Genomic DNA, 16,884 nt, shown 5'->3' on the forward strand with positions numbered 1-16,884 from the left:
TTATTGCTTTCATGCATTACTGTATTTGTAATTTATAGCAAACTAGGGCACAATGTTCATCTGTGGCCCACTTCAGATCAAACTGCTCCATATTTGGCCCCTGAGAAGAAACGAGTTTAACACTCCTAATTTGGAGCGTCTTAAGCAACAAAAAAAATGTTGTCGTGGTTCAAACATTCTCATCAGGATTAGGTGGTAAATTAGGGAGGTATGCATTCCATAAACTAAACCTAATATAAGACTGTCAAAAAGGCAGTCTTCTCAATTGGAAAATATATAGATATTTATTTTTAAGTACCTAATAATTACCTATATTAAAAAATGCCTTCAAGGCTCCCCAAAAATATCTTTATTAAATGTCTTAATTTAATAAAGATATTTTTCTTCAAGCGTTAGCCCTCAGGTTGTCGCCATGCTTTTCCAGTGTGTTTATGCTCCTCATCACTACAGCACATGTCATTGAAATGAATCACTTTCCTTTGTTCTTTGTAGCTGTAAATGCGTGAGAAAATTAAAGGGCGTGGATTTGAATTTTCTTGGCACCTATTCCGTCCAAATCACAACATCAAAAAAGGGTGCGCAAGAGATTAAAGAAAACATCATGATGTGATAACAAAAACTTGACAGAAGTAGCCTTTAAAGGAGTATCTGTATGTGACCGTGCTTGTCCTCTTTCACCAGGTCCAAGTATTTGGGAGTTTCAGCACTGGCCTGTATCTGCCAACAAGGTGAGCCAACTACATTTGAAATATCTGCCTTTTTTTTCAAACTGTAGATAAATAATAAAGGCATAAAAATGTCAGAATTGCTGATGTGGGAAGTGCCATGTCTAACCTTGTATTCTCCTCCAGGTTAATTTTTTTTAACAAAATTAACAGAAGAGTGATTTAACATGCTCCTCTGAGTGGTTACAGCTCATATTAATCTAGAATGACTTTCTTTAATTTTAATTTTATTTCAGATGTATTTAATCTATTTTAAGGAAAAAGGCGATAAATACAGTAATAGTTAAAACACTTGGGCTATTTACTTAATTTGACAGAAGTTACACTTAGGAATCCGTAGGAGATGAAAATAAATGTGCACAGTGCAAATGTGGGGGACTTTTAAAAAAAAAAAAATGGCTGCAATTCCTGTATTTATCATTCCTGCTGATGAGAATGAATATAAAGTATGTAATGAGGTAGAAGCACATTGTGCAAATGTCAGAACTAGTTCTAACAATAAGCAGGTAATACAAGAAAATATGCTTTCTGCGAGTCTCAAAAGGACTTTTACAATGAATTGGTTTTGATTTTCCTGACACACTGAGCCATTGAATGGACAAAAACTGCCTGGAACTTTCTCAGTCAGAACAGGTAATCGTTTGAGGCAGTGAAGGGAATCAAGCAAACCATCAGGGAAACAAAAATAATACAGTACTCTAAATATAATAGTGCTGGTCTGAGAAGTAACTCACACCGTATTCAGTTTGTGTGCTTGTAATTCTGCCAGAAAAACTAAACATTTCTTTTGGCATTATCAACGTTGCTCTATGTAGGATTATCTATGAAGGTTCAGTCATGGTGATTCTATTGGCTTAGTTTAGATAACTGGACTTGAAGTTTCACTTCTCACCAAACGCTTCTTCAGTTATTCAAATGTTAATCTGTATTGTTAAAGATTATAATGAATAATATGGAAATACATTACAAAGTTTAAAGTGTAGCACTTGGTCATGTTTTTTTTCTCCTCAGTGACATTGACTTGGTAGTTTTTGGGAAGTGGGAGACTCTGCCTCTCTGGACGTTAGAAGAGGCTCTACGGAAGAGGAACATAGCCGATGAAAATTCCATCAAAGTGTTGGACAAAGCTACAGTAAGACTTGATTCAAACACATCTAATTTTTATTTTGCAGTGCATACATTTAATAAATCAAGTACAATAATAAAATGCAGTGGTACAAGGATTTGCACTTGTATAAATTAAGTGTAAAGTTGTTAGATATATCAAGTATGATTCTGTGCTTGGCCTTAAAGGGTTAACACTAAATTGAACTACAGCAAATATCAAGCATCTCATTTATGGTTAACTGTAAGCAGGTCCAGGCAAAAGTGATGCTCAATAATAGTCAACGATGAATCATGAAGTCATCAATCAGCATGGTGACACTGACAGTCCTCTCAACATCTCCAGTATCAGTTATCGTTCTTTTAAATCATATTAATCCCAACTACTGGGACCGCTCCAAATTCCTGTTGGCTCTGCTGTGTGTGTGTGTGTGTGTGTGTGTGTGTGTGTGTGTGTGTGTGTGTGTGTGTGTGTGTGTGTGTGTGTGTGTGTGTGTGTGTGTGTGTGTGTGTGTGTGTGTGTGTGTGTGTGTGTGTGTGTGTGTGTGTGTGTGTGTGTGTGTGTGTGTGTGTGTGTGTGTGTGTGTGTGTGTGTGTGTGTGTGATTAGTATCCCTGTACAGTTGCTTGTGTGGTATATATTTGGCCTCAAAAAGGATTTACATTTGTTGGCAGTCTTTTTTGTCTGACTGATTGTTGTGCGTGTTCTCTCAGGTTCCCATTATCAAACTGACCGACTCCTTCACTGAAGTCAAAGTGGACATCAGTTTCAACGTCCAGAGTGGCGTCCAAGCTGCCCGGCTCATCAAGGAATTCAAAGAGGTGTGCTTTAGTAATCATCACGGCTATTATATTATATTAGATGCATGTTAGTTAATGCAAAGGTTCTAAAGTTTCATGGGGATTTTATCTTTTTTTTTTAGGGATGTGTTTGACTAACAGTTTGTGGTCCCTTGTTCTTTGTACATGACCTAACTGATGTGTGCTCTAGGTTTAAACCTTAACCCACAACTTTTTGCCATGCTTCATAGAATTTATATACATCTATAAATATTTGAATGTGTAAACAAGCCCATAACAGTAGAATCTGGTAGGTTTTTTTTTTTTTAGCAAAACTTTTGTGTATTTCCCCCTCCAGAGGGTGCTGTAGGTGTTTAAAATTAAATGTTCTCTACACACTGTCCTTTGCTGTATCTACCTTTTGTTATTGTCTCCATAGAAATACCCTGTGCTGCCTTACCTGGTTCTGGTGCTGAAGCAGTTCCTTCTGCAGAGGGACCTTAATGAGGTGTTTACAGGTGGAATCGGCTCCTACAGTCTCTTTTTAATGGCTGTCAGCTTCCTTCAGGTTTGTACTTTTATAAGAATGAGTTAAAAGCAGAACAACAAACATGTATGCATGTATATGTGACAATAGATTACTAGGGATGTAACGATTAATCGTAAGGCAGTTAAAAATCGATTCATAGGTATCACGGTTCATATCGATACTCTGAAAATTGAATCGCAGTACTACTACTAAAGTATCTATTTCTCCTTCTCTTGTCCAGAAGCGTAGGCGGCGGACTTAATCGCCTACTACTCTTAAACGTATTCATAAATGATTCCTTGCCCCTTTAGCGCCGAAATAATATCTGCAATAGTACGTGAATATCTGTAAAAGTCACCTATTTGTATTAGCTCTGTTTGCTAGTGCATAGCATTTCTTATTCACTAGCTGAATGCCAACCAACCACTGGGTTACCATCACCCTCTGCTGGTCCAATTGTTAAGGCACAAAATACATTTTCAGTTGCACTTTTAAAAAGAAAAATTATTCCTTTATTTATTTCATTCAGGATTTATTTTTAGTTAAATTGCATTGTTTTAAATAGTTCATCAAGGCATTCTTTTGACAATGAAAAATAAAAGGAAAATAGTACAGTTTTTCCCCCCCAAAAAATAAAGGAATATTTTTCAGTCATTTGTCTACAGTCCGATTTTGTAAAAATAAATCGTGAGAGAATCGTATCGTGAACCGAGTGTTGTGAATCCAATCGTATGGGAGTTGAGTGAATCATTACATCCCTATAGATTACTGTAATCCTCTTCATATAAAAATAATGTCACAACTAGTAATACAATCCAGTTTACTTGAATAGGCTTACTACTTCAGTGAATTACAATCAATGAAAAACACAATCTAAGAAACACACCGAGTGGCCAAAAAAGTTAATAATTTGTATTTAATCCAACAAAGCCTCCCATTGGATAATTACTGCATGGATGTTTCAGCTGGCAACAAGTTATTTAACTCTAACTGATACAGCGAGTAGTTTCTCATTTGTTAGACAACCATGTGGAAAGTAATATCCTGAACCTGAAGCGGACTCAAAGGATTGGGACTGTAATAAGATGTGTAGCTATAAGAAAACAATTTACCGTAATTGGCGGACTACAAGCCGCTACTTTACTTCCACACTTTGAACCCTGCGGCTTAAACTATGACGCGGCTAATTTGTGGATTTTTTTCCGGTTTTCAAGCTTCATGCCGCCAAAAAAATTGAGCTCCGTCACATTAGACCAGGTGGACTAAAGATAACGTTAACATTAAATTGTTTGCGCTCCTATTGAATCATTCTGATCAGACATTTTGTCATGCACACACCCTCATTATGGCAACAACATGGAGAAATGTTGTCAGAGAGAGAGACAGTGACGTGGCAGCCTGTATAACGTAAAAGTCAGCCAGTTTGTAATAGATGAAAACAAACTGCTTGAAGTTGTTAAATCATCACATTAGTCTGGTTCAGGATTGATCGGTGCTCTGGTTACTGAGGCTGATGTAGAAGCTTCCGTAAGGAGGATGGACAGACGGAGTTGAGATACAGACTGTATCCAGGCTGCTCTGATCTCCGCTCCGTCTACATTAAAAAGTCACTCCGTTTGTAAAAGAAGGAAACGATAAACAGCATAAAGTTGCCAAATCCCCACGTTTAGGTTGTTTAGAAGCGATTGCGTCCGTATTCTGACTCATAATCTGTACTAGATGTGATCGCTCCGGTAGTTAACAGTAAGAAGAACAGACAAAAATGGTGTATCAGTCTGGTTCCAGTAAAAAGTGACCATAAAAAGCTGTAAATTGACTGATATGTCGACATTGGGCAGTGAGGAGGAGACTTCATGTGGAGATGGAAACTTATCAGTTGAAACACGAAAATCTTTGTTTAACCTAACTTGAGTACAGCAGCCCGTGTATCGATGTGAAAGGATGAATGAATTTGGTGTTCTGTTAATTGGTGTGGTTGTTAATAGACGCACTTCTGTCAGACCGTTTAAGGAGCTGTGGAAACACACGTAGATTCCCTGCATCAGTATGGGTGAACACTAAAGACAATAATATTCTTATTTTTAAAAAGCTTGTTGAAGTAAAGAGAAGATATCTTTGAGAAAAGCTCTTATCAAACATTGTCATGTTTATTTAGGTGTTTGGTGATGCCACTCACTCATTTAAACTGAAGTTTCTCATTTTCCTTCGTAGACTGACCTCCGTCGTTTGCGTCAATGGCCTTTTGTATTTTTCCCTTTTTACACCTGTGGAGAAAAAAAAGCACACGGTGACAAAACTAATGACCTTCTGTTCCAGTTCCATTCAGACTTTTAGGTTGATGGATACCATTTGCCAATAATGCTTTATTACTCTCAGAAGCAAACCACATTTACAGCAAAAATAAATATAAATTCTAAATGAAAGATTAGCGAATAAAACATTGGCTTTAGTATTCTAGTAAATGAATAACATTTATTCCTATTCCTTGAATATATTCCTATTTATTCAGTACATAACTACATTAAATTTGAGTTGTGAGAAGTTTTGACATGTATTTGTTCTACCAGCTTCACTACAGAGAGGACGTCTGCAGCCCCAACATCAACATCGGCGTGCTGCTGATAGAGTTTTTTGAGCTGTATGGCCGCCACTTCAACTACTTGAAAACGGGCATTCGGATTAAGGATGGAGGTTGCTACGTTGCCAAGGACGATGTTCAAAAGAACATGATGGACGGCTACAGGCCCTCCATGCTCTACATTGAGGACCCGCTACAGCCAGGTAGGACCACACATCATCAACAGAAGCCACCGGACACACTATAAGCTCCATCTGTTTGTGTTGCACAGACAACGATGTTGGTAGAAGTTCATATGGCGCCATGCAGGTGAAGCAGGCGTTCGACTATGCCTATGTGGTGCTCAGCCACGCTGTGTCACCTATTGCTAAGTACTACCCCAACAACGACACGGAGAGGTAAGAGGAACTTCAGAAACATTGTATTTTAGACCGCTTTGCAAAGGCTTACATAGAAGGTGTTTTTGGGGTTTTTTCTGCCACCACAGTATACTTGGTCGAATAATTCGGGTCACTCAGGAAGTGGACGAGTACAGGGAATGGATCCGAAAGAACTGGGAGAGCCCGTCTCCAAATGATCTGCCACTCAACAGTAAGCTCAACATATTTTTGACTAATCTGATCTTTACATTAGCTTTTTGAATCCCGCTTAGTTCACTATTATCAGGGTTGGGGTCAGTTATGATTGTATTTGCGTAATTGATAATTAATTACAATAATGGCATAATTTTAATTCCAATTGTAATTAAAAATTGAGTTCAAGTAATTGTAATTGCCATGAAAATTCCATAAAAGGTATCAATTATAATTTAATGCTAAACTGTGGAGCCGTGCTACAGTTCAATTTATAGTTCTACACACATAAGATTATTAAAATGTGTCATATCTAGCTTTCCCACATTTTAGCATTTCAAAAAAATGTAATCTAGGAGTATACTGACACAAAAAAGGCTCAAACGCCCACACCAAATATAATAAAACCTATATTTTCATTAGGAAGCCTAACAAGGTAACCAATAGATAGGAAATAAATTAGATGATATTTATTTTTAGTGTATTTTGCAGCTGATTTAGGACCCGTTATCATAAGAGATGCTAACAGAAAGCTAACACAAGAGAAAAGTTAACTTTTATTAGGTTATTTATTTCAGTCTCAGTAATTGCAACTACTTGTAATTGAACTTTAGTAATTGAGAATGTAATTGACTTTCTGAGGAGAAAAAATTATTGTAATTGGAAAAAATGCCGGTCAGTGTAATCATAATTGAGTTGTAATTGAACATGGGTAATTGAAAACTGAGAAATGTAATTGACCTCAACCCTGACTATTACCCAGCAAGTTTTCCCACCTTCCCTCAATCCAACTCACAACCATTTGGTCTCCATCTGCTCAGGAAATGACGTCAGCTTGTTGGAGTCCCAGCACCTGGATGAGTGCAACAACAATGTGTCTGATGGCAGTGATGACGTGGTGGTTCTACCGTTGGCGCCCAACAGCAAAACGTCTTCCAACTCCTCTTCTCCTTCTCCCTCACTGCGCTCCTCTCCCGACTCCTTCCCCCTTACGCCTTCTTCTAGTACCTGCACTTCCACCTCCAGCGATGCGGTCAGTCCTGCACAAAGAAAATAAACACTTCTTGCTTTGTTGTTTTGCGTTTCATGAACATGCTTTTTTTTATTCAGGACTCTGATGGCACACCATGTAAGACAGCCAAACAACAGTCCAGCAGAGGCTCTAGTGCTCACAGAGAAAAGTCCAGTGTGGTCAGTAACCACCGGACACACAGCCACACCAGCATCACTCCATCTGGAAACAACAAAGGAGGAAAGGTATCTGCTTGTTCTTTAAGGAATCATTTGGACTTCTAATGTGGAGCTGTCCAATGTAGCGATTAGCCTGTAGATGTCCTGTATGGTAAGATGAGTCAGCACATTCTCAGAATTAAAGCTGCTACCCCGATAAGTTCTTATTAGATAAAATCATAGTGTATGCCTCATGGATCAATTAATCAAACATAATTTCTTTGATCTATGAGGCATACACTACAATTTTATCTAATTGAAAAATAGGCAGTGGCTATCCGTACGGTTGCCGTATCAATTGACCGACATTCTATCCGTACGCAGCGCCCCTCATTGGCCAGTTTAGGTCACGTGATAGGTCAATCATTGGCCAGTTTAGGTCAAGTGACTAAGGCTAAATCTAACCGTAACCTAACCCTAAAAATTGTTGCGATATAGGGTTATAACCCTAACCCTAAGATGCTACATACATGTACTTTGGTAAGCATACCGATACCACCGTGGTCGTTCGTACGGCAACCATACGAATAGAAACTTTCTAAAAAATATCAGGGTAGCAGCTTTAAAAGACAGCATTTACAACAAACTACTGTAGGAAAGGCTTATGAAATGATCAATGATCAGTAATCTGGATTAACACTTGTTGACTGACTTGATTATTGTATACTTAACCTGTGATTAATTACTATTAGTGGATTTATTCACAATATAGTGACTCCTTTGATTGATCAGGTGGTGCTGAATAAACTCTAGCAGCATCTCTTAGTGAATTCTGTTCTCTTCTCTTCTCCCAGGCCAGGATATCTCATTCACACAACAAAAGCGGCCATCACGGGCAGCAGAACTCCTCTAACACAAAAAGTCACCCTAACAACAAGCCACACCAACATGGCAACAGCAAGAAGAGGAAAAATGTGCGGGACTCCACACATGAGGATCTGTGCAGATAGGAGTAGCTTTCCTACAGTGCCCCTCCCCCAATCCTACCCAAACGCCGTTCCTGTCTGTAACTGACTGACTGTCATCATGGCAACCTCTGATGCCAGACTCCAGCCTCCAGAGGTTCATACTAGCCTCTAGCAGAAAGAAAACTGACAAAAAAAACAACAAAAAATTAAAATGTGAGACCTGAACTCAAAAGTACAAAAAGGTTTTTAAAAAACAGTTTCCAAAATAATCTGTTCCTTCATGAAGCCAGCGCCCTCACAGCTCGTGCTGTGCAGGAATAGACAAAGTGGGCATATGGACCCCAGAGCAATAGCTGGCAGGAAGATAGGATGGAGGAAATTTTATTGAATAATAATGGAAAAGAGCAGATGGTTAAAATGTACGCACACACAAAAAAAATTAAAAAAATACGAGGTCGAACAACAAACCAAGGTTTAAAGTGATCGCCTACAAATGCAATCAGTAAGAGTGGCGAAACACTTATGCATGAGGTTTCTTTTTTGTTTTGTTTTGCTAGTTAAATTTGCTTTGTTATTTCAACACAGATTATTCTAAGATTTGTATAAAAAGAAAAAAAGGTTCGTAAACAGAAAAAAAATGGACAGTTAAAACATGCTAGAAAATGTGTTTGATATGACCTTTTTACTATATTGTACCCACTGCTTTTTCGGCCAGAGTTGAGCTAGCTCTGGCCCCATTGCCAACACAAATCATCAGCATCTCTTTTTGTCCTGATTGTTTCTGTGAGTGCTACAGTGCTAACGTTTGTAGCCCTGAACTAGCCGGTGCTCAACACCTGCACGGCCTCTGTAGGTGAGCAGACGTTTAGCTGAGCAGAGTAGAGGCAGATTTCTATCAATATGTTGTGATTTATGGTTTTTATTGACAAAAAAAAATATCCTACACTTGAAATGTGTCAACTTTATGACTGTGGGCGATAATCTGTTTTTGGTAATTACCAATCGAAAAATTATTTGTATTTGTTAAATGTATTTATTTTTTTATTAATTATATGAACATAGTATGAACAGTTGTATTATTAACTATAGAGCCCATATCTTTGAAATAAAAGTCGTGGGGTAGAAACAGACATTCAGATTGAGTAAAATTACCAACTTTTATTATGTTCTTTTTTTCTTTCTTTATTTGAGTAAGTGACCAAGTTACTTAAAATGGAGACCATTTTACAAATCATATGAGAAAGTTGAGTTTTTTTGGTGGCTGGCCTACTTACTTTAAAAGGGAGTGTTTTTGTGTTTTTTTTAATATATTACCTGCTGTTATTGCAGTACAAAAACTAACCTGTAGATGGTGACATCATGCTAAATCTTAGACTCCACGCTTATATACTACATTTGAATAAACATTTACATTTGAAATTGGCACAGACTGATCCATTTCTATCACACACAAAGTGGCACATAGATGATATGAAGAACTGGTCACTTGCTCAAAGGGACTATAATCTTAAAGCACAGTTTAATCGCCCTGGACTCAAATATTCAGCCATAGAAAACAGTGATGATTTATCCACCCCAGTGACTGTATAATGATTGTGTTACCCTGTAAGGTAGATTTAACTCTACTTACAGTCTGAACTGACACAGCTTTCCAGTTCTTTATCACTTTGAGGCTAAAATGCAGTATATAAGCGCTGGTGTTTATGGTGGACAGAAGGAGGAAAGGTGAAGTTGTGCCATCTGAATGTCAGTGGAGCAGCTCCTCACTTCAGGAAGGCTTTGAACTTAACTATTCATCTGAAATGTTGTTTCTCTGCAGCTATTTACAATTCATGCAATAAAATGATACCATCAAACCATTATGTTGACATGCAGTTTTGTTTTATTCAAATTGGCTGCAGTGAAATGTCCAACTCATCCAGACACTATAATAAGTGCTAATTTACAGCAGCAGTGAGTTCATGTTAATTTCTACTTTTTAATGTAACAGGATTGAGCCATTGGCAGATTTTGACACTGAACCAAAGTGAAGAAGCTCAGATACATTTGATACTGCTTTATTCATAGTATTTTCACAATGAATGCACAGTAATGGAATGAGAAATGACTTTTGTCAAGGTATGTGTGTCTTCCTAGCCAACCTTTGGAATTACCAGGTCTGTTTTTATGGACTTAGTGTATTAGTTCAATATAACGTACAATATAAATATATATATCTTATCAGCTACTGAGAAGTTTGAAACTCCAGCCAAGGTGAAGATGTGAAAACCAGTTTCATGATGTAAGTCTAAATCACTGCAAGAATAAGAACTTCCAATAGATTTAAGGTAAGTTATAGTGCATCGATGATTTTAAGCAGAAGACTGGATGTATTTTAAAAACATAAAGGTAAGAAACCACTGCAATTTAATAGTGAAAAATTGTCAATTGCATGATTTATTTCTGGGGCTGCTAAATTTATGAGTTTAACTTTCTTTTTGAAGAACAAATGTTAACATAAAATCAAAGTAAAGAAAGGTTGTTTTTTTTTTTTTTTTTTTACATTTAATGGACTATTTGACTTGACAGACTATGCACACTAATCTTTCCATGTGATGGGCTGTAATCAGCTGATTTTTTTACAAAAATCCACCTTGTGTTTTTGAAAATATATTATAAATAACATACCACTGACCATACACCAAATCTCTGCAACACTTAAAAACATTTGTCCCAATGTTTCAGTGAAAATAAACATTTAACAATGGTTAATTTAATACAAAAACCTTATCAGCAGTATTTAATTCTATTTAAAGTACTAATTACATATCTTATGTATTTATCTTTCTCATTGGAGCTCATTGGTGACTACAGTTCCTGGGGGCCCCTCACATGGTCCATGAGGGCTACCTGGGGCCTGCAGGCACCGTGTTGGTGACCCCTGCTTTAACATATAATTTCTCTGTGACCAGTGGAAGTGCAAACTAGGGCACATTAATCTTGAATTTGCTCATTGACGTCAAACTGGTCTGTATTTGTCCCGTGACCTAACATTAAGGTGACACCTATGGGCCCTGGACTGCAGTAGATGTTCCAGTGAGGGTGAGCCTACAGACACACAGACACAGATACAGACACACACAGATACACACACACACACAGACACAGATACTTTGTGGAAATCAACAGGCGACATGGTTGAGATACCATTGGTTATGATTTGGCGCTATACAAATAAAGATTGATTGATTGATTGAAAGACTGTGTGAGTAAAATATGAACGTTAACAAGGACCAAATGTGTAAAGAGTGATATATCTACTCAAGTACAAGTACTGTTACATAAAATACTCAAGTACAAGTAAAAAGTTGCTCAAATAAATAGTACTCAGAGTAAAAGTTACTAGTTACTTTAACCCCCACATTTATTGTTGGTAATAAATCTTGTCACGGCTCTCTCACATACAGTAAACATCTCATGTCAAAACTTAAAAAGGAAAATATCAAATCTACCACAGTTGGAACTTGATTTATTTTCCACAAAAGCATCTGTATAAAATAAAAGGTTTGCCAATAATGTACAATTAGTTGTAAAATAAAAATAACACCAATTCATTCAATCAAAAAAAAAAAAAAAAAAAAGTCAGGCTCGAAGTGTGGTTACATTTATGAACTCTAAAACTGAGAAAATAACCAGCATTTAATGCTGTTTTGCTGCATTACATTACTTTTAATCTGATTGGTCGTCTATGATGTGATGCATTTAATTGTTGTCTGGTCATTTAATTTTTTGTAGGTTCACTAATGTCTGTGAATCATTTTAAAACAAAACAAACAAAAAAAAAAAAACCAACAATAATTTACTCAGTAAGGGCTTTATTCACACTGTGAATCCATTAAAAAGTCCTGAGCTGTGTTTAAATAAAGGCTTTAATAACGCGGCGTGTGCGCGTGGGTGTGATGGACACGATGGAGGAGGGGGAGGAGCGTCCTCAGCAGCGCGCGCTGATACTTTCTGCGGTAACCGAGCTCGTGGACGTCTGAGCACTGAGCAGCACGCGCTGAGCGGGAGCAGGTACCGGGCCGGGTGTTTATGTTCCACCGTGTAAAGAGTCAGTGGGAGCAGCGGACAGACAGTGGAGCCACAGGTAGGATGGAGAACTATTTACTATTAACTGTAGAACGGTTAAAGAGCTGCTGGAGGACCGACCTGTTGCTCCTGCGACTGTTGAACACAAAACTTCCTCTATTTTACCTCCAGTCTCATTAGTGTGGACATACATTCAAACACGGCATTTTAAAAGAGTTGAACTGGCGTCGTCCACACTGTCGTAAAGTAGAAGTTACACAGAGCGTTACCTCCAGTATTGGAGCTGCTGCTGCTCCATCTGACACTGTGTTCATTTAAACCGCTGTTTCTCAAATAGGGATGGCAGGGTACTAGATAGATAGAGAGAGGAAAATTAACAGATGCAACCATTAAAAATGTGGGGTTTTATGATGTGTATTTTTAGTTAATAATGATAATCATACTAAATATTACCGGCAACTCACAAGACGACAACAAAAACACACAAAGTAAGAGAGAAAGAAAAAAAACAGAAAATAATAAAAAAGAAGAAACAACAAAATACACAAAATGACACCAAAAACACACTAAATGAGAGAAAAATACAAACGATCACTACAAAATAACAGTGGAACGTACAAAGTGACATCAGAAACAACCAAACAACACCAAAAACACAGACTGACATAGAATAATTTAAATAATACCAACAACACACAAAGATAAAAATATACTGAATACTAAAAAGAGCAGACAACAACAAAATACACACACACACACACACACACACACACACACACACACACACACACACACACACACACACAATGATGATAGAAATGATTTTGATTAGAACATGAAGTGAAAATACAAGGATCAGTCTTGGTTCCACATCAGGAGGAAGATAAATAGAAATAAGGAGGCACTAAATAGTGTTTCATTCTACTTATTTACAACATGATATTCTTTAGATTCTATCATTATGCTCTATAGTTGTTTTTTTCACAGAATTCTGAGCAAAATGTTGTAGTTGGACAAATGGGGTACCTGGATTCAAAAGTAAGAGAACGGGGGTACTTGAGCCAAAAAAGTTTGAGAACCACTGGTTTCATCAACTAACTCAGTAGTTTGTAAACTTTTTGTCTCATGTACTCCCTGAACCTCTTCTAAAAGATGAGTAGCCTCTCATCACTGTTCACATGATGGCAGGCAGGGTTGGAGTCATTTATAATTGTAATTGCGGAATTGATAATTAATTACAATTATGGTGTAATTAGAATTGTATTTGTATCTGTTGCCAATGTAATTGAGTTTAGATAACTGACTTTCAAATCGTAATTGCCAAGAAAATTCTATAACAATTTGTCAATTTGTGGTAGTGGGTTTGTGTGAAGATATAATTTTATTTAAATTGGGACAATTTTACATCATAATAATGATGTGAATGTTTAGTACAAAGAGTTTATAGCTATTGCTAAATTCCAACTCTTGTCCCTAGTTGGGCTTTTCCATAAGATATTGTAATAAATGCACTAAAATGTAAATATGACGATGCTAAAACAACACCATACACGCTAGGGGTGTATCTATATCGGATATCGGTCTGATATCAGCCTGAAAACGAATATTGGATTCAAATTTCTGATTTTTTTTTTTTCCTTCCCCAATTCATTTTTTTTTATTTATGTTATTCAATTGTAGAATACAGTAGATATTATGTTGAAGGTTAAAATATATGTAACCAATTGGTTAATAATAAATGGGTCAGTTTTTCTCATACCTACTGTTGCTGACTAATGTTCTCTGTTTGAGTGACATCACTTGATCAAGCCTTTTCTAGCATTCCACACGACAAAATAGGTTATTTTTTTTAATTAAAAGAAAAGTAATATACGTATGCACGGTTCATGCTGATGTATCAGATCAATATCGTATCCTTGTGTATCAGCCGATACGCAAGGCTGCAATAATGGTATCATATCTGAAATGAAAAAGTTGTATTGGGACATCCCTAATACACAGACAATCATTACAACAGGCCTATATGTGACAAGCATACAGTACATAGTACACTAAAATATAAACTACATGAGATAATAAAGCACTTTGAGGCCACGTGGGCAGTTTTTAAGCGTTATATAAATAAAATAGTAAAATTGTAATTGTAATTTACTTTTAGGGCAAAAATAAGAATTGCAATTGCTAACCGTAATTAGAATTGAATTGTAATTAAACATGGATAATTGAAAATGTAATTATAATTGAAAAACGTAATTGACCCCAACCCTGGTAACAGGCTCCTCTGAACTCTATTCTTCTTCTGTTCTTGACATTTTTGTGAGTTTTTTAACTGATTTATTTTGTTGTAAATGTTTTGATGATTTGTGTATTGTACCACACATAAATGAATAAAGATTTCTAAGTAGCCCCAGCAAAGTGTTTATGGACTTCTAGGGCCACACGTACCCCTGTTTGGGAAACAGTGAACTAACTAATGATCATTGATGAGATTAATGAGCAGGCCTCAGTGTTAGCTGTTAATGAGCCTTTATAACTCATGCTTTAATGACTGTCAGCCTCTGTCGGAACACATTCATGTGACCACAGATTGAGCTAAACGAATCTTCTCTACTTTCAACTATAATTTTTAGGTTCAAGTGTCTTATTTTGAAGGAGCAAATTCTGCAGCTGGCTGCCAAGCAAATCTTAAATAGCTTTCTTGTCAGTGACACGTTGACTTCTCTTCCAACCTGACCTCAAAATATTTGAGGGCGGGAAATGTTTGTTTTGTACAAGTCTGCAGAAGTTCTGCCGAGCTTTGTAACGCTGACCTGAAACATCTACACAATGGGTTACTATCTCACGCTACATCTATCATTTATTAGTTTAACTCTTTTATGCAACTTTCTGACTTTGTACCATAGTAAGGCTTACATTTGATTCATTGAGGTTAGTTGGTAGCAGTAAAGTGCAAAGCCATTAAATAGAGGAAAGCAATGCAGGTTAATAACAGATAAGAAATAAAAAGATGAATGCCCACATTATGTACATCTTCTATCAAAGAGTGGTGTTTTTCTATTTAGAGAAAATGTGATTGATGTCATAGTGTTTAGAGATGTTTGCTCATGCATTACATATTTGTTCTCCAATGACTGAATGATTTCAACTAGTGCGATCATATTTCAGTGTAACATAAATGTCAGTGCACTAAAGGACTCATACATTTGGCCTCACTTTACTGCATAAAGGGATCAATATCATTATGGTGTCCTTTGTGCTACTGATGCACATCATTTGGTTGATTTAATTTCTAATCCCTTTGTCAATTGTAATGAGTAAAGCTTGTCCCCGGGTTGACCAACAGCAGTATTTTCTCAGTTACTCCTCCCTACCACTGCCTAAAATATCCCTGTTTAGTGTTATTCACTTTACAATGGTTTTGCTACACATTACATTCATAGTAGGCAATGTGGGTGAAGTGCCTTGCCCAAGGACACAATGACAGATACCACTGGAGTGACTGTCCCCCACTGTGGCACCTGAAATTCTTAGTGGTCTCCCATCCAACTACTAACCAGGACCTGCTTAGCTTCTGAGATCTAACGAGATCGGGCAATGACAGGCTGGTATGGTTACTGCTGCTGTTGCTTCTGCTGCTGCTGCTGTGATAAGCACACACGCCGGAGCAGCGTCTGAAGTAGTGTGTGTTTACGCCCACTCATGCATATGCCCCAAAAACAGCCTGTTTTTAGGAGCGCTCTGAAAGGAACTTTTCAGAGACTAAAACTCCAGAAAACAGGCGAGTTTGGGAAAATAAACTTCAAATACTATGTTGTTGGGTTCTTAGAACAAATAGAGATGGGTGAAAATAGCAAATTACTGGACCGTTAAATAATTTTACAGCATTACAATGCATGCCAGTGTGTTATACCTACTGCCACCTGCTGACAGGGAGGAATATTTAGATTCTCTTCCTGTGAATGTGGAAGGCAGAGAAGCATATCTATAACCAAATGAACATTGTGGACACACAGACAGAGTAATATTGGGCTTTTTTTCCGAGGCGTATCCTTGATGAGGTGCCTTGGAAAGCATTGTGGTTGAAAAACATTGCTTTAAAGTGATGTCACGCTCTACTTTCTTGCCTGTTGTTTTGCAACAAACCTCTTAATAAGCAGTGGTGAGGCTGTTTTGTTTTTCTTCTTGCTCGGCCTCACTAACCTAGCTCACCATGTAGGCGACACAGAAAGATGGCTTGGAATAAAGGACGTTGAAATTCCTTCAGGCGATTATCATATCAAGCGGTTGGGTTATACTCATTGGAAATGTTATTTTTGTATCAATATATTTCTATTTTTACCAAGTTTCTATATGTTGTCTTAGGTTAACGCTACTACAGGCTTTTATTTTCA

General features: G+C 37.2%; 2 protein-coding genes across 6 annotated transcripts in view; both read left to right on the top strand.

Moving 5' to 3' along the window:
- The window catches only part of tent4b (terminal nucleotidyltransferase 4B), a 39,589-nt gene extending 29,305 nt beyond the window's left edge, over positions 1 to 10,284 (top strand). Inside the window, exons 3-12 of the mRNA XM_028434706.1 lie at positions 682 to 728; positions 1,737 to 1,857; positions 2,543 to 2,650; positions 3,048 to 3,176; positions 5,705 to 5,918; positions 5,987 to 6,113; positions 6,203 to 6,306; positions 7,109 to 7,320; positions 7,398 to 7,544; positions 8,312 to 10,284. Coding sequence (XP_028290507.1) covers positions 682 to 728; positions 1,737 to 1,857; positions 2,543 to 2,650; positions 3,048 to 3,176; positions 5,705 to 5,918; positions 5,987 to 6,113; positions 6,203 to 6,306; positions 7,109 to 7,320; positions 7,398 to 7,544; positions 8,312 to 8,467 — 1,365 coding nt within the window. The 3' untranslated portion in view covers positions 8,468 to 10,284. The remainder of the gene's footprint in view (positions 1 to 681; positions 729 to 1,736; positions 1,858 to 2,542; positions 2,651 to 3,047; positions 3,177 to 5,704; positions 5,919 to 5,986; positions 6,114 to 6,202; positions 6,307 to 7,108; positions 7,321 to 7,397; positions 7,545 to 8,311) is intronic.
- A 2,117-nt stretch (positions 10,285 to 12,401) lies between these two features.
- Positions 12,402 to 16,884, top strand: part of adcy7 (adenylate cyclase 7) — a 99,596-nt gene continuing 95,113 nt past the window's right edge. For 3 of the 5 annotated variants that reach the window (XM_028475120.1, XM_028475149.1, XM_028475156.1), the window contains exon 1: positions 12,402 to 12,551. The gene's annotated coding sequence lies outside the window, so the exon portion shown is untranslated. The remainder of the gene's footprint in view (positions 12,552 to 16,884) is intronic. The other 2 variants (XM_028475114.1, XM_028475165.1) reach the window with 1 other exon arrangement.

Source organism: Gouania willdenowi, chromosome 3 (genome assembly GCF_900634775.1).
Source record: "Gouania willdenowi chromosome 3, fGouWil2.1, whole genome shotgun sequence".
In the NCBI taxonomy this organism is placed as follows: Eukaryota; Metazoa; Chordata; class Actinopteri; order Blenniiformes; family Gobiesocidae; genus Gouania; species Gouania willdenowi.